At 49.4% G+C, this 15,882-nt stretch overlaps 8 protein-coding genes across 8 annotated transcripts; 4 read left to right on the plus strand and 4 right to left on the minus strand.

Moving 5' to 3' along the window:
- The first annotated feature begins 778 nt into the window (after window positions 1-778).
- On the plus strand, window positions 779-1,628 carry ASPGLDRAFT_43003 (uncharacterized protein). Its single transcript, XM_022545719.1, has one exon. The coding sequence runs from the start codon at window positions 797-799 to the stop codon at window positions 1,565-1,567; it is 771 nt and encodes a 256-aa protein (XP_022404610.1). The 5' UTR covers window positions 779-796; the 3' UTR covers window positions 1,568-1,628.
- Window positions 1,629-1,649: 21 nt separating this feature from the next.
- ASPGLDRAFT_1007118 (DNA-binding domain-containing protein) lies at window positions 1,650-3,791 on the minus strand. Its single transcript, XM_022539405.1, has 2 exons — window positions 3,673-3,791; window positions 1,650-3,617 (listed from the first exon to the last, which is right to left on the minus strand). The coding sequence occupies exons 1-2, from the start codon at window positions 3,759-3,761 to the stop codon at window positions 1,742-1,744; spliced, it is 1,965 nt and encodes a 654-aa protein (XP_022404611.1). The 5' UTR covers window positions 3,762-3,791; the 3' UTR covers window positions 1,650-1,741.
- Window positions 3,792-3,980: 189 nt separating this feature from the next.
- ASPGLDRAFT_43005 (uncharacterized protein) lies at window positions 3,981-4,565 on the plus strand. The gene is made up of 3 exons (XM_022545720.1): window positions 3,981-4,011; window positions 4,070-4,100; window positions 4,229-4,565. The coding sequence occupies exon 3, from the start codon at window positions 4,245-4,247 to the stop codon at window positions 4,431-4,433; it is 189 nt and encodes a 62-aa protein (XP_022404612.1). The 5' UTR covers window positions 3,981-4,011; window positions 4,070-4,100; window positions 4,229-4,244; the 3' UTR covers window positions 4,434-4,565.
- An 89-nt stretch (window positions 4,566-4,654) lies between these two features.
- Window positions 4,655-6,581, minus strand: ASPGLDRAFT_164587 (putative MFS transporter; the record flags this gene model as incomplete). The annotated part of the gene is made up of 7 exons (XM_022542579.1): window positions 4,655-4,933; window positions 4,988-5,513; window positions 5,561-5,656; window positions 5,701-5,826; window positions 5,875-6,159; window positions 6,208-6,303; window positions 6,348-6,581. 7 exons carry the CDS (start codon window positions 6,579-6,581, stop codon window positions 4,695-4,697), a joined length of 1,602 nt encoding a protein of 533 aa, XP_022404613.1. The 3' UTR covers window positions 4,655-4,694.
- A 623-nt stretch (window positions 6,582-7,204) lies between these two features.
- On the plus strand, window positions 7,205-8,861 carry ASPGLDRAFT_43007 (TauD/TfdA dioxygenase family protein). The gene is made up of 6 exons (XM_022545721.1): window positions 7,205-7,495; window positions 7,560-7,654; window positions 7,707-8,148; window positions 8,203-8,306; window positions 8,356-8,753; window positions 8,805-8,861. The coding sequence occupies exons 1-5, from the start codon at window positions 7,279-7,281 to the stop codon at window positions 8,551-8,553; spliced, it is 1,056 nt and encodes a 351-aa protein (XP_022404614.1). The 5' UTR covers window positions 7,205-7,278; the 3' UTR covers window positions 8,554-8,753; window positions 8,805-8,861.
- Window positions 8,710-10,114, minus strand: ASPGLDRAFT_32395 (putative pyridine nucleotide-disulfide oxidoreductase AMID-like; the record flags this gene model as incomplete). The annotated part of the gene is made up of 4 exons (XM_022544167.1): window positions 8,710-8,753; window positions 8,805-9,112; window positions 9,161-9,860; window positions 9,907-10,114. 4 exons carry the CDS (start codon window positions 10,112-10,114, stop codon window positions 8,710-8,712), a joined length of 1,260 nt encoding a protein of 419 aa, XP_022404615.1.
- A 1,329-nt stretch (window positions 10,115-11,443) lies between these two features.
- ASPGLDRAFT_22725 (uncharacterized protein) lies at window positions 11,444-12,827 on the plus strand (the record flags this gene model as incomplete). The annotated part of the gene is made up of 2 exons (XM_022543214.1): window positions 11,444-12,412; window positions 12,465-12,827. 2 exons carry the CDS (start codon window positions 11,444-11,446, stop codon window positions 12,825-12,827), a joined length of 1,332 nt encoding a protein of 443 aa, XP_022404616.1.
- Window positions 12,828-13,448: 621 nt separating this feature from the next.
- sidI (putative long-chain-fatty-acid-CoA ligase) lies at window positions 13,449-15,416 on the minus strand (the record flags this gene model as incomplete). The annotated part of the gene is made up of 5 exons (XM_022540035.1): window positions 13,449-13,786; window positions 13,835-14,164; window positions 14,217-14,596; window positions 14,649-14,952; window positions 14,999-15,416. 5 exons carry the CDS (start codon window positions 15,414-15,416, stop codon window positions 13,449-13,451), a joined length of 1,770 nt encoding a protein of 589 aa, XP_022404617.1.
- Between the last annotated feature and the right edge of the window lie 466 nt (window positions 15,417-15,882).

Here is a 15,882-nt window from a genome sequence, read left to right on the forward strand (position 1 = left end):
TCCATGGATGGACAGCACTGCACTATGCTGCTCGTTCGGGTCATGAGAAAATGGTGCTACTACTGCTAAGCTCCGGTGCCCGTAGTGATTTTCAAGACAATGATTCAAAGGCTCCTACATATTATGCCAGAAAGTTCAGGCATTGGGGGGTTTTGAACATGTTATGTGAACCGATTAGTGAGAATTGAAATAGAGCCTAAAATTATGGCTCATAATTTATGATCTTAAACGGTCTATTAGATCTGTGCGACTATGAGATGTAAAAATAATAATAATAAAAAAAAAAAAGGATGAGACAATATAATACGCCTTTCGTATTTCCAATTTGGGATTTTCCAAAGTACGCCTGGAATCGGCAAAATGCATATCCCACCACACTGGAATATTTTAAAACCTGATAATCGGTCTGTCTTTTTTCAAAGTTACCTTACCTTAGTTGGGATCAATATATTCTTTGATAAAATGGACCAAAGCAACACCAAGCCCGGAAATTTCCTAGGTCAGCTGAAGTGTGACTCCGTTGCGGATAGCATTGGAGCAACGCCCCTCACGCGGCTCAATCGTCTCCCAGCAGCTCTTGGGATCAAAGCCCAGGTTTATGCAAAGCTTGAATACCTCAATCCTGGTGGCTCCGTGAAAGACCGAATCGCCAAAAGCATGCTCGAGAAAGCCGAGGAAGATGGCATAATCAAACCCGGCGATACCTTGATTTAAGCCTCGAGTGGTAATACGTGAGTCTCATACATTCACTTCTATACAGTACAAGTATATTAAGGTGCAAATAACTAACAAGAGAATGCCAAATAGCGGAATTGCCATTGCTCTCATGGCCGCTGCCAAGGGCTACAAATGCATCATCACGCTGTCTGAGAAGATGTCCCTTGAGAAAGAACAGATTTTGTGCGCATTAAGTGCCAAAGTTGTCCGAACCCCCGCTGGAGTCCCTATAGACTCCCCCGATTCCATTATCAGCGTTGCGAATCGTTTGCAGCGGGAAATTCCCAACTCGCACATCCTGAACCAATACACCAACCCCGGAAACGCGGCTGCGCATGAGTTCGGGACTGCCGAGGAGATCTGGTATCAGACCGAGGGTAATGTCGATGTGGTAATCAGCGGTGCCGGAACTGGAGGAACTGTTACGGGAATATCCAAGGGCCTGAAGAAACGCAACCCCGGGATCTTTGTTGTTGGCGTGGATCCGATGGGATCGGTGCTTGCTCAGCCAGACTTTCTCAACGAAGTGAAGCAAGAATACAAAGTCGAGGGGATTGGCTACGACTTTGTGCCGGGGGTCTTGGACCAGACTGGGCCTGATTTATGGATCAAGACGACTGATCATGATTCATTCCAGTTTGCCCGGCGACTTATTCGAGAGGAGGGGCTGCTTTGTGGAGGTTCTGCTGGTGCAACTATTGCTGCATTGACTCAGTTGGTCAAGGAAAGACCAGATCTCAACGTGGAAGGCAAGCTCATTGTAATCATATTGGCTGATGGGGTTCGGAACTACTTGACTAAGTTTGCCAGTGATGACTGGATGAAAGAGCAGGGGTATAGCAATGCGTGAGCATGTATGAGGGTGGTTGTAATTAGAGAAAAGTCAAAGATACGTTAAACAAATGAAAAGGGCCCATGGGAGATTTTTCTTACTACTGATAATGACCTATGGATCCGTGTCGGGATCCAGACTCGCTTGTCGCTTTAAAGGAGCCCTGTCACTATTCTCAAATCGCGATACTGATCAAAAAGGCAAATCTGCTTCTGCTGCTGAGGACTCCTGAGCAGAGTACATCCCTGTTTGCTGTGGGGTAGAGCACGAAATGGAGCCATCCCTGAATTTGCGAAACTCCGCAAGGCATTCAGGACTTTGCCATGCCCAAGGCATCCAAGGATCAATTTCACCAGCAAGGCCATTGGTGCACATTTCATTTTGATTTTTCACCCGATGATATTCTTCATCTGCTGTCCACGGAAGTGGGAAGATAGCATTAGAAGATATATTTGATGTACCAGGATCCAGGTTTGGAGTTGACGCGTTCAAACCAATTCCCTCCTTGAAAAGTCTCAGCCACTCGGGACTATCTGCTGCGGTTTGGTTCCAGGGATCGTCATCTCCATACAGAAGGCCACGTGCTTCCTGTTGTATACATTCATCGGTAATGGGCGATCCTTGCGCTTGCTTCCTTCGAACGAATCGTATCAAGTGTTCCGTGAGCTGCTCAAAGGGAGTCGGCTGAGCCTCCTTCGGTTGATTAGGACAGAATGCGCCATAAGCTCTACTATCAATTGCCGCCGTGGGTGGACAGCCTCGGGTAGAGGCACTGAAAGGATCCACACCATTGGATTCAATTCCAATAAGATATGGGGGCATGGCATTGTCCACCGCGAGAGCTACAGCGGGATCAAGACCCCGACAGCCCTTCCAATCTTTCATAGAGGCTCCTTTCCGGTAATGTGCCGCAAGGTGATTGTTCCGTTCTGGCCATTGTGTGAATGTGTCCCCACAGAATCCGCAGCGAGAGTTGACATGCGTGACCTCAGACTTCCATGTTGTCATCCTGGCTGCTATGTCTTCGACTCCATGTACTAGACGCAGATGCTGTGTGAGATGATCTTTCCGGTAGAATGTCCGTAGTGTAAGTGGCTTGTCTTGGCATTCCCAGAAGCGATGCTCTCTAATATGACTCTCTGGAGGGTTCTCGGTGCCGCAAAAAGCACATCGCGGTGTGCTAGTGGCTTCGTCCTCATAGGTAGGCCCAAACGGAGCACAGGGCCATCTTTCCAATGACAGATGTAGTGTTTTCTCATGGCGTACCCAGTCATGCTTTGATTTAAATGCGTCTGTACAGAACGTACACTGGTATGGTCGTTGTGGTGGCTGCTCAGGCCGAAGGTGGTGCATGGAAGAGTCCTTCTGTTGGCGTCGGCGTCGGCGACGTGTAGACTCTCCCACATAAAACTTACCAAATGACTTCGAATTATTAGAGCCTAAGCTATGTGCTGACGATGCAGAGGTACTTGAAGCACTGGACCTGGCTGAATCAGATGCAGCCACCGAGGGTGTTTGGCGTTGGGACTGTTGACCACGTGGCTTGGAAACACCCGAGCTTTGAGTTTTCCGTCGCAACTTTTGTGATTTTTCTTCCATTGAACTTTTCTTCACAGAGCTCAGGATATCATCGAGACATGCTGCCTCCGCCTCTGGCGGGGAGTTCTCCCAGCGATCTAATGGGCTCAGCGTCGACCAATAATCCATGGTTGGGTCGATGGTTTGGGAGTAAGAAGAAAATTGTACGTCAAAATCGTTGGTTAGATATGACGTTGCTTCACTGCTCTGCGTGGCAAAATCTTCTTGGGGCATGTTTCCCGATTCACTGGTCCCAGGATGGCGAAGAAGGGGTGTATTGGGTATACAGTATGCCGAGCTCCCGTGGTCTTGACTGTGTTGTAAGGGGTTGGCGAGATTGATATTGATATAGTAATTGTCGTCAGGTGGGTATGGCTCGAATTCATGTAATGGGTCATTGCTCAGGAAGTCTGCGTCTCTATGGCAGGTTGATAAACTGGAGACAGAAGCTTCAAGAGGCTCTATTGTCGATAGAGATGAACAAATTGGGCTGATGAGACTGTAAGTTCTTGTACACTAAAACTTGATGCTCTTAAAATACTTACTCTATGCTTAGTATGGAGTTGTCGGTCTCTGCAGCTGTGATCCGATGCTTCGGGGCATCTCTGCGACGAGAAGGTAAATTTTTCTCCATCGCTATCTGGAATGAATACCAGTGATAAAGTAGTCATCTCACAATAATGGTGACTGGAATTAGATGGGCTCTCAACTTGGCCTGGCAGGCCGTAAGGTTACTAAGCAACGCCTTTATAATTACCCGATTCGGAAGTCTACCCCACTTGGTTATCATCGACCCTGATGGTAATCTGAAAGCCATCGATGCTTATTTCTTCGGAGCCAGCTCGTCGACTGAGTCAGGTTTATATACGAAGAGTCCCAGAAGGGTAAACTGTTTTCGAAAATCGCTGTATGTAGTGGGACCTGGCTAACCGCCGGACTAAGGAGCATCAATCCTCGGACGCCTATACGATGGGTAAGGCAATGCGCGTCTCATGAAACGACTTATACTAGTTTGTACAGACTGTACAATTTCTCTCAAATCCTGTGAGCTCTGTATTGTTTTTTCACCGTTAGTTTGGTCATTCTGACTTATCTTTTTAGTCTTGACTCATTAGCTATGTCTTGTTTTCAGCCCGTTCACTATGTGCCTGCCAGTCGCCAGGCTCAAATATTGGCTATGCCAGTGAAGCGCATACTCGCCGTTCCACATCGAAAGGCAGGGGGTACTAGTAGTCCCCTTTTCGCGTTTTGGAGGGATAATCGTCACAAGCCACTGGCCAATATGGCATACAAAAAATACATCTGAATGAGCATATTTCCCCCTGTGTATGTCTGTAGGAGTGCCTAAAAGAATGGAGCATCTCCAAATAACGCTATTAGTCGATTGTAAATGGGCCAGTGAGCAATTAAAAATTCGAATAAAGTCTAGATAGAAAGCACTGAATGTGATGTGAGCAGTCGCTGCAGTTGTCGAGATTTCGCTGCTCTGAAGCTCTGCAATTAAGTGAAGTGCCAAAAAAAAAGAACCATCCATTCTCGAATTAATTAAATACAGCAAAACATTTACTCAGTACTTAAACCGGAAATCCAACCGCTTATTCCCCTCCTTCTCTCTCGCCACTTGATCAGATTGATACAGAACCTGCTCCTCCCGAGACATAGCGTTCCACGCTTTATCCTTCTGCCGGTTCAAGAACCAGAGGTATTGTCGTTGGACGATAAAGGCGGCCAGTGAGACTACGCAGAGCGCGATGAGGATTTTGTCGCCGGTATAGTAGTAGGGTGAGTCATTGTCGCGGTAGATTTCTGCATCAGTTAGTATAACCATTTATCATTGGAGTAGGTATGGAGAGGACTCACGAGATGAAATAATAGAGCCAATCTGCACGACGACGTTATACGTTGCAGCCGTGATAGCACGCTTCTGTACATCGAACGTATTCTCCGAGATCCACGCAGACACAATCGGATGGAAGTACGGATACCCGGATATCAACGTCGTAATGGTAAACCGCGCCCAGTCGTGTCCATACGCCGGCAAACCCAACAACGCAGCCAACAACGGTAGGGACCAGAACTCGCCGAAGAGCGAGTGGAACGTTCGTTCACCGAAGTACTCGCTGCTCTTGGACAGGATGAGCATGAGGATAATTTGCAAAGCGGCGGACGGGATCGAGAGCATGTTCGAGTCGAAGGTTGAGAAGCCGATGCGCTTTAGGGTCAGGGAGAGGTAGGATTGCACCGGGCCCTGCGGGATGTAGGCGACTAGGCCGATGAAGTACAGTCCCCACATGGATTTGTCACTCCAGGCGTCGAGGACGTTGCGGAAGGAGGCGGCTTCGTGGATGTGTGTGAGACCTTTGGATGGGTCGTCGCGGAGGAGTCGCTGAGAGGTCAGTAGTGGAATAGAATAGAGAGGCGAAGGGAGCGTACATTGACCATGATCACCTCCTGTCTCTCAGTGTACCATGATCTACGACAGAGAACGCTCTTGGTATTGGTAGGCGAACTGGGGAGGTAGAAGAAACTCTGTTTTTGTTAGCAGTGCACAAAGACACAGATGGGACACATACAATCAGTCCAATGACAAAAGTCAACAATCCTTCGATGAGGAATAGCCAGAACCAGCCGGGTTTATCCTCGATCCCGCGCATTTTGAGGATTCCTGCCGCAAGGAGGGAGGAGATGATTCGGGCGACCTATTCATCGTTAACACCGAAAATGCTTTTGGTAGAGAGGGCGCATACATTCAATGACGACCAAAAGAAAGCCAGTCGAAAGGACAACTCCCGGGTCTTGTAGAAATACGTCGCAAAGAGAACCGTTCCCGGAATGAAGCCACCCTCCAGAGCACCGATCAGAGCTCTCGTCACATAGAACGAAGCCCTGCTGGTCATCCACGATTGAGTCCACGAGACGAGACTCCACCCCATCATCATCAGGGGAAGGACTCTTCGGAAACCGTAGCGCTTGATAAGGAGTTGAACGGGGAATTCGGCGGCCAGGAAGAGGACGAGTTGGATTGTTGTGCCCTGGACTGTCAGTATTCCGTCAACAATAAAACAGGCGAGTGTACTGACATTGTTATAGTCATTGCTGTTCATGTTCAGATCCTCCAGCAGGCTATCTGTTAGGGCATTCGACAGATTCCCCCGATCCAATTGCAATCCGAAGAACTATACAGTCAGCCATATCCCAAGACCTCTGAGATCAAGCTTACCATAATGCAGACCCAACCAAGAAGCAAAAAGTCCGTCTTAAGCACTACCCGCCGCTCCTCATCCGGCGTCCACGTCGCAGTCGCATCGAACCGGTGATATCCTTCAAAGGACTCATGGGGAACAGTCACTTGCGCAAGCTGCTCCTGTCCAACACCCACAGACACCTTAAACGATTCATCCTCATCAGTCGTAGTCTCAGCGCCTTTGCGCCCTCGCTCGATATCGTCTGCCATACTGCTACGCTGCGAAGAGATATCGAGATTGTATTTGAATAAAAGAATACATTGCTACTTTTATATATACTCAAGACCACACGCACGGAGGCTTGTTGATATTACTGAGTTGGGAAGCATCTCCATGTCAGCAGAATAACGTCGCCAGAGACTAGTCGGATTGCACAACGCCGCTCTCCGAGCACATCATCGAGCCCTAAGCTTTGTCGAATCAGGATTGACTATAGTGGCTGGATAGTTTAGGGGATCGTGAAACTCCGCGGGAGGGCGCTGCCACGCTTGGGAATACAGTACTTGTTCCCCAGATCGCATGCTCTCCAGTCACAATACAAGCAAACAAGTAAAAGCTCTAAACGCCATTATGCGAGCATTTCGATTGTTGTACCATGTAACCATCATCGCCAAGAATTGAGGGGAATTAGGTGTCAACAGCCTAACAGGTCAATGTATCGAAGTTCCGAGATTTTCGCCGATGCCCCGCCGATGGCAGCGCCGTTCCATAAGGACCAGGATTAACAACGCGATCCGGATATGATGCAGGAATTATGCATAATTAGCCGGTTAAGCATTGTCTCGTGATAGTGGGGAGTTTGTGTAAGCTCTAAAAGTGCAGTACTTATAAAAGTCAATATCCACCGGCGCATTGATCTGTCCGGATATACAACCTAGCTTTCTATATCTAGAACCGATATACACAATGCCAACTGCAGTTGACGCACCTACAGCCATCCGGGGAGGCCATGAGCAGGCCCGTCCGCGCATTCCGCAGCCATTGCAATATTCCGGGTCCCTGGATGGATATTTGAAGAGCGATCTGACACCTGTCATCGGACGGGAATACAGTGGACTCCAAGTCGCAGACATACTCAAGTCGGAGGAGAGTGATCGATTAATCACAGATTTGGCAGCGACTAGTATGCTTTTCCGATCTCTTCATGGGTTATATCGATCTTTTCTGAATTATACTGACTCGACCAGTCTCGCAACGAGGCGTCGTCTTCCTCCGCGACCAAAATGTCACACCACAGCAAATGCAACAATTCGGCGAACGACTAACAGCTCTAGCCGGCTGTGTAAGCCTCATACACCCCCTCAACCAGAACACCATCTAACAAACAAGAACAGCCCGAATCCTCCACCCTCCACGTCCACCCCCTAACCGAAGAAGGCAGCGAACTTGGCGACCAAATCAGCGTCATCAGCAGCGAAAAGCAGAAAAAAGGCGGCGGCCTCACCCACCAACTCAGCGACACCTCCCGTCTCGCCTCCGTCGGCTGGCACACGGATATCAGCTTCGAGCGTGTCCCCTCAGACTACGCCATGCTCAAGATTCATACGCTTCCTGAGACGGGCGGTGATACGCTGTGGGCGTCTGGGTATGAGGTGTATGATCGGTTGTCGGGGGAGATGAGGGGGTTTTTGGAAGGGTTGACGGCGACGCATGATGCGAGTTTTTTTCATGAGGAGGCGAGGAGGTTGGGGAATCCGTTACGGAGGGGGGAGAGGGGGTCGCCGTTGAATGAGGGGGAGGAGTTGAAGGCTGTACATCCGGTTGTGAGGACGAATCGTATGTATCTGCTTCTTTACAGTCTTGATCAATGGGATGAACTGACAGATGCAGCTGTGACGGGGTGGAAATCGGTCTATGTCAACCGGGGCTTCACGAAGCGCATCAACGGCGTGACCAAGGATGAATCGGATATGCTGCTGCAGTATCTGTTCAATGTATGTTGTCTTGCAAGTCTAACCCGAATACAAAGCTAACTGACCATAGCTCGTCACGCAAAACCACGACGCCCAAGTCCGGTTCAGATGGAACCGCAATGACATGGCTATCTGGGATAACCGGTCGACCTGGCACTGCGCGACGTACGACTACACGGAAGCACGGGCTGGAGACCGTGTGTGTAGTCTGGGAGAAGCGCCGTATTTTGATCCCAACTCTAAATCTCGCAGGGAGGCGTTGGCTTGAGTTGGAGTTTGTTTCTGGTAGTTTGGTTGATATCCTCATGAATGCAATATATTCAATCCATATGCCGTGCAAGTACATAAATAAATCCAGAAAACACATCCCTATCCTGATAAAGTCATAAACTCCCAGAAAACCGTTTTGAAAAGAAAGAGTAGCTCATGCCTGGCATGGCTCACTCAGCCGCATCCAGTTCCAGCATACTGCTATATGTTAGACTTCATCATTTCTCCAGGGGGGAAACTTGTACATACCGGTATTACCCATATCATCACCAAACATAGAAGCCATCAGGTCCTCACCTGAGCGTGTCCCCTCGATGTTGTTGTACGTGACAGCCGTCTTACCCAGACAGAGTCCGATCATTGGTGGTGACACCTGAAGGGACATGAACTCAGGCTTGCTGCCAATACATTCGGAAAGCATGAGTTGGTGGACATTTGTAGCGGCATAGTGGCCGTGGAGCATAGCGCCTCCGCAACGTTTGATACCCGGCCAGGAGGCAAGGTCACCGATAGCGAAGTGGTGCTCTGCATTGGGCATGTTATTTTGGAATTGACATCTGTTCTCGTTAGCATAAGTCAAGGAAAGAAGAGGAAGGGTGGCATACGTAGGGTGAATGTGCACGTAGCCTTCTTGATCAAGTGCATCCTGTGGCAGGTATGTCGATGTGGGAACGCACTTGGAGATGGCGCTCAGGATATGTCCCGCCTTGAGCTGCGTGCCATCGGCCAGGGTGAGATGCCAGGTGCGTCTTTCGTCATTGGTTTCGACTGCTTTGTGGTCGATGACTCTCTGACCAAGGATGACTTCGATGCCAGTCTCCCGCAGGATATCGCATACACGGTCCTTGAAGTCATCTGGCAGTGGCTCTGCAGAAAGTAGACGGTTCCGGGAGTGAACCAAGGTTACCTTTTGGTTCGGATTGAGTTCTTTGATCTCTGTGGCCATTTCCACGCCGACAGCGCCACCACCAACAATAACCACTCCCTCTTGCGCGTCCTGAACGTTCTTCCTATGCAACTTGGCTTCGTTCAAAAAGTCATCTCTGCAAAGAGACTGAGGAACGGTAGGAAAGACGCGTCGCAGTCCCGAAGCAGCAATGAGGTAGTCATACTGCTCGTGTCGGGTTTGCTGAGACTGCAATTCGAGAATCTGGGCCACCTTTCGTTCCGGATCGATGGAGGTGACGCTGCCCCGGACAAACTCCATATTAGGAGCCTTAAGAGCCGGGATGTCTGCGAATCGGGTCCATGCCTTGGGGGCAAACTTTTCGCAGGCCAGGGCTTTGGGAGATCCTATGAGGTGGTCTGAGAGGTTAGTATATCTTTCGTCTTTTGGAAGACAAGAACCTACAGTATCCATCTCGCTCATCAACGACGGTAATCTGAATAGGAAGACGAGCCTGAGGAGCTTTGGCATCCGGGTTATAATTAAAACGAGCAGCCTTCCCACGGGCAAGGTCGGCTAGGGTCAAAGCGGCAGCCAGACCACCATAGGAACCACCGATAATAAGGACACGGAAGGTCCGAGAGAAGGGTGCAAGGGCTTCGTTGGATGGCATATTGAATGAGACTGTACTTTGTTCGAATGGGATGTTGAACAGAAAGGAAGAACAGAAATACGTTCAGCTGTAGAAAAAGGCCGAAAAAGCAAGCAATCGAATGAGGGGCAGCGTGAAGGATTATGTCTCAGAGTCAATTAACGAGGGGGCGGGAGAATCTTTAAGTGACTCTGGAGTAACTACTCCATGTTGCGTACATCATCATAGCATTGTTGCTTTTGGTGGACGGGATACGGAGTCCGTAGTCCGAGCTTGGGCTCCCCACGGCGATGTACCTGTACTAGTGCTATGGAGTACTTGTATTGCATTCCAGAATACTGCTCCATCTTTGTATTGTTTCATACTCCATACTCTGTATCTTATCAGATGGTGACTAGTAGTATCTGGTAGAGACCGAGGTAAATCCGACCCAAAAAGGAAAGAATCATATCTGATTGTGCGTTATCTGATCGATCTCGCTACGTGCTATGATTGGCCGAACCAACGGGTAATCCCTTCCGAAGTCGGCGTAGTAGAGTTATCTGATCTGATCTGATTTTTTTTTTTTTCTGTATCCCACGAATGCCTGTAGTGAGAGAGACAAAGTTAGATATATAGCTGCATCTCCCACTGCTCCCACTGTAGCTGCATTTGTTCTTTGGGGTATCAAAGTACTACTATGTACGGAGTACTCCGTACATATTCAGTACTCGCCTGGATTCTGCTAAATGCCGCAAATAAATTAACATTATCAGATGCAATCAACCCGGGTGACCTGACCACGGAACCAACTGAGCCAAGGACACAGCCTGAACATTACTGAGTCTTGTCCACGGACATTCCTATTCTATGTATTCCTCCGTGCTGCGTATCCCACTCCGACACTTCCACGAGCTCGCGTTATTACATATTCACGAGACGCCATCCCGCGGTTGCCCCCCGAAAAATTGCCCAAATGGGTTTAGATTGACGAGGTCATTAGAGGCGGATTATGATCTTCCGCATCACGACTTGGGGGTCGCCTGCATCATGGTAATATTACGGGAGACCGTTACCAGTCACATACGGAAAGATACACAGACCCACTACGTATCGTCCTGAAAATAACTGTCGGTAAATTTCGGTAACTACCACTAATCTACTTGTATTTGTACTTGAAGCCCCACCACGTCTGTCCCCGATATCAGATCCGGATTGTGCTGGCTCATAGTCCTGTACATAGTATAGTTAGTGCAAGGATACAAGTCCACACGTGAAGTACTATGCAGAAGTTAAATGTGAAGGATGGCGCCATTGTGCTGTCAATCGTCATTCTTCTCTTTTTATACTCGCATTCCATTTGATAGCACAATGGCCCCCGATCAGAAACTCCCTTGGGTGCGCTTGCCAGAGCCCTACAAGACATCCTACGCCTTTCAAGTCCTCTCCGTGGAACATGGCCTGCGGACCTTCCAACTGCGGCGTGCTGCTCGCCCAGACGATGGCATTCCCCCTCCGGTGTCGCTTGATCATGCTTCCTTGAAATTCACAGACCTGTCACAACCTGATTCCTCTATCATTCCTCCGCTCGGAAACAACTCAGCCTGGGCTCGCGCTCAGCGAAGTCCAATCACAAAGTTCAGTTGGGACAGCACCGACGCACCATCAGTCGGACAAATCTGGAATGTCATCTACGCCCTCCTCATCCTCTACACCGATTTCGAAATCTTTCGCGTTGTCCTTTCAGGGGAGGGCAAGGAGCTTCTATCACAAGAACTGCAGGCAGTCGGTCTTGCCACGGAACATCCCAACCCCTCTGCTCCGCCGGGTCAGCCGGTGCCCGAGTCTACAGACCATGTCGGCCAATTGGTCGTCTTCCGCAGCATGTTCTGGCAGGGAGCTGGCTCCCCGTTTGGAACAAGGCCGGCGTGGATTGTTGGCTCTGAGACTGATAAGCCTTTGCGAAAGTCTGCGGCGGCTTTTCCGACATTTCCGGTTCAACATATTTTGACGACCAAGTTTCCTGGTGTTCGTGTCCATGCTGTTCACCCTATCCGCCCTGCGAAGCCAGCTCCGGGCTCGTGTATCTACAGTCGCTACATTCCGCATCTGGATGAGTTCTTTTCAATTTGGGTGTTGGACTACACGAACGAGGAGCATCTGAAGTTGTTCAACAAATGGCAGAATGACCCCCGGGTGGCGCAGGGCTGGAATGAAACTGGAACCCCAGATCAGCATCGCGAGTATCTGCGCAAGATTCACGAGGACCCTCATCAGATGGCGGTGCTTGCCAAGTTTAATGATACTTTCTTTTCGTATCATGAGATTTACTGGACTAAGGTATGTTGACCCCTTATATGAAAGTACGTAGACAAGGTACTAACGAGAATAGGAGGACCATTTAGGAGTCAACTACAACGCAGACGACTACGACCGCGGCCGCCACTCCCTCGTCGGTGACCAGCGTTTCCGCGGACAACACCGGGTGATGGTCTGGTGGTGCAGCATCATGCACTATATGTTCCTCGACGAACCACGCACAAAATACATCGTAGGCGAGCCCAAATTCACCAACCTCGCACCACTAGCCTACGACCACGCCACGGGCTTCAACATTGAGAAACTAGTCGACTTGCCGCATAAGCGGTCTGCGCTAGTTAAATGTCCGCGAGAGAAATTCTTCCACATTTCACCGTTCCGGTTCGATGGGTCGGATCACTTGGAGCGGAATCCGTTCCGAGCTTTGAAGCTGTGATTCCGAGCATGTACTTTATCTGTGTTAATTTAGCGACTGAATCAGTTGTTAGCGTAACGCAGTGGAATTTAATATATACTCTAGTAAATGTTCGCCTCGTGTTTCCTAAAAAGTATCCTTAGACGGACCTGTACGTAGTATATGGAGTACTTGAGCAGCTCGGAGTTATCAATCTATGGAGCATATGGAGAATTGGAGAACTTCAGCTACCCATTGTACGACTGCCATACCATCCGTAATATACATATCCAAAACGGAATAGTGCAAACATACACTAGCGCAGGAACGAAACGCTAATTGGCTCGCTTGGCATCTGATTAGATGCTTCATCTAATCAGATTGATAAAAAACACCGAGGTGGGACTGACCCACTTGGCGCATGTTTACGGTACTCCGTACATACACATACGTAGTACACAATACTGCTATACGGAGTACGAAGTATCTAGACAAGAGGATGGAATTGGTAGATATAAGCCAAGCAGCCGAGTCTAACGGTGTTTCCAGGATGGTACGAGTATTCCAGAGTAGCGGAGTAAACCGATGTGCATAAACAACATAGTACATAACATACAAGGATATCAACTATATACAAGACAAATCACACGAGCACAGCTCATACTAAGCCTGTCCAGCACGCCGTTCCAGAACACCGCCCGCCATCTTCCTCAGCTCCACCTTTCGGACTTTGCCGCTCCCCGTAACAGGAATCGTCCGGTCCACCCCCTCCTCCCCAAACACAAACACATGCTGCGGCGCCTTATGGCGTCCCAGGGTCTCGCGGGTCCACGCTCGGAGTTCCTCGTCCGATGGTCGTGGCTGTCCCGCTGCTACTAGGATGAAGGCGCCAACGACTTCGCCGTATTTCTGGTGTGGGACGCCGATCACGGAGGCTACTTCGATGGCTGAGTGGGCGGCTAGGCGCTCTTCGATTTCGAGGGGGTAGATATTTTCTCCGCCTGTCTGTTGTCAGAAACCGTTGGATGGATGGTTGGGTTTGTGCTCACCTCGGATGATTATGTCTTTGAAGCGGCCGGTGATGGAGCAGTAGCCTTCTGGTGTGAACAAGGCTTCGTCGCCTGTCTTGAGCCAGGTCACGCCGTTCTCGTCGGTGGTGAGTGTCTCGTTGGTTTTTTCGGGGTTGTTCCAGTATCCCTTTGTAAGTTGGTAGCCGGTCATGCAAAGTTCCCCGCGCTGGCCGACTGGGACGATGTTGCCTTTGGCGTCGATGATCTTGGCTTTTGCGTGCGGCATGACTTTGCCGACGGTCAAGAGTCGGGTTTCGATGGTGTCGGTGGTGAGAGCGTTGAAGCAAGTTGGTGATGCTTCTGTGAGGCCTGCAATCATCAGTTAAGAATTGCACAAGTAATATCATCCAAAAAAACGAACCATAGCTACTAGTATACTCGGTCATATTCAACTCCCCAAACAAACGTTTCATCAACGGTCGTGGCACGGGAGCCCCAGCGATGATCCCCGTCCGCAGATTTGAGCAGTCAAATTTCTGGGGCTTCGGAACGCTAAGGATCGCCTCGAACATCGTCGGCACGCCGTGCAGCGCGGTGCACTTCTCGTCGGAAATCGCGTGCAATACCGCCTTCGGGTCGAACGTCTCTCCGGGGAAAATGATCTTCGAGCCGTGGGTGACGACCGCTAGCATGCCGAGGACTAGGCCGAAGCAGTGGAAGAGTGGTGGTGGGCAGCAGAGGATGTCGAAGGGACTGAAGTCCATGCGGTCGCCGATGAAGCGCGAGTTGTTGACTAGGTTGCTGTTCAGGTTGTGTTAGATGTATATATTTGTCGCATGTTGGAGGGACATACTGGTGCGTCAACATAGCAGCCTTGGGATTACCAGTCGAACCACTGGTAAACTGCAAATTGCACACATCATCCGGTTGAAGAATATCCTCGCGCTCAGCCAGAACGTGGACCGGCAGCGATTGTCCGCGGTCGATAAGGTTACCGTAGGTACCAAAGTCCTGGTATTGGCCCCGGAGAATGATGATCTCTTCGAGCGCCTTCGAAGATCCCTTCCGCGTGGGATGCGGGCCGAGCGTGGACAGCACTTCGAATAGTTCGTGGCGGCCGATCTGGGGTGTCATGAAAAGCAATCTGCAGTCTAGCCCTATGTTAGTATACTGGTAACTATAGTTGTAATTGACAAAACATACCGGTATGACTGAGTGCGTAGTACACCTCCGACGAAGTATATGTATTGTTGAGCACCACGAGGATCGCACCAACACGCGCCGCACCAAAGAACAGAGAAATATATTGTTCGCAATTACCAGCCATAATACCAATGCGATCACCCTTTTGAATGCCCATGGCCAGCAAGCCCCGAGCAACCCGGTCGCTCTCATCGTGCAGGTCGGAATAGGTCCATCGGGCTCCGGTCCAGGGGAATACCAGGCATTCGTAGTCGCTGTATTTCAGACTTTGAAGAGTTAAAAGCTCGCCTAGGGTGATTTCCAGCAGTTCTGGCTGTGTTGGGCCCTCGACTATGGATAGTTGTAGCGGGGCTGGCTTGGGCTGGACATGGGATAGGGTTTGTTGGAGACGCCGTACGCTGGCCCGGTTGGTGGTCATTTTGCTGTCTATACTGCACTATGTAAAAGTGGCAGGCAGAGGAATTCAAAATTAAAGATTCAAAAAATATGCGAGCGAAAGAATCCTACCGTATGCCAGCCTTATAGCACCCGGCCCATATACAACCTCGGAATTAGTCTCTATACTTCGGAAGTCGATACCCATTCCAACTTGACTGCGATATCAATCTCATAATTATCACATAATGCTCTCCACTTGATCCATTCTTTTTATATATTTTATATTGCTCTACCAGTCTTTCATTCGTCTCGCTTGTATTTCAAGGTTTAAACATTTCTTTACGGAATACTTAGCTCGCTTAGCTTCTTACTACCAACCAGAATCCAGACCTACTTCCGAGCAATCCGATGTTTTGGCCAATGATCAATTGCCGTGATATTAGATTGCATCCCGCTATCGTCGCCTCCACACCTAGACCTCGGCTCAGAAGATGTTTGTTGTAGAT

The sequence above is a fragment of the Aspergillus glaucus genome (assembly GCF_001890805.1).
Source record: "Aspergillus glaucus CBS 516.65 unplaced genomic scaffold ASPGLscaffold_3, whole genome shotgun sequence".
NCBI lineage: Eukaryota > Fungi > Ascomycota > Eurotiomycetes > Eurotiales > Aspergillaceae > Aspergillus > Aspergillus glaucus.

Coding starts and splice junctions, on each gene's coding strand:
- ASPGLDRAFT_43003 (XM_022545719.1), top strand. CDS start 797: ATGCCAAATAGCGGAATTGCCATTGCTCTCATGGCCGCTGCCAAGGGC.
- ASPGLDRAFT_1007118 (XM_022539405.1), bottom strand. CDS start 3,761: ATGGAGAAAAATTTACCTTCTCGTCGCAGAGATGCCCCGAAGCATCGG. Junction 3,618..3,672: donor AACTCCATACTAAGCATAGA/GTAAGTATTTTA, acceptor CAGTCTCATCAG/CCCAATTTGTTCATCTCTAT.
- ASPGLDRAFT_43005 (XM_022545720.1), top strand. CDS start 4,245: ATGTCTTGTTTTCAGCCCGTTCACTATGTGCCTGCCAGTCGCCAGGCT.
- ASPGLDRAFT_43007 (XM_022545721.1), top strand. CDS start 7,279: ATGCCAACTGCAGTTGACGCACCTACAGCCATCCGGGGAGGCCATGAG. Junction 7,655..7,706: donor TAACAGCTCTAGCCGGCTGT/GTAAGCCTCATA, acceptor AAACAAGAACAG/CCCGAATCCTCCACCCTCCA. Junction 8,307..8,355: donor TGCTGCAGTATCTGTTCAAT/GTATGTTGTCTT, acceptor AACTGACCATAG/CTCGTCACGCAAAACCACGA.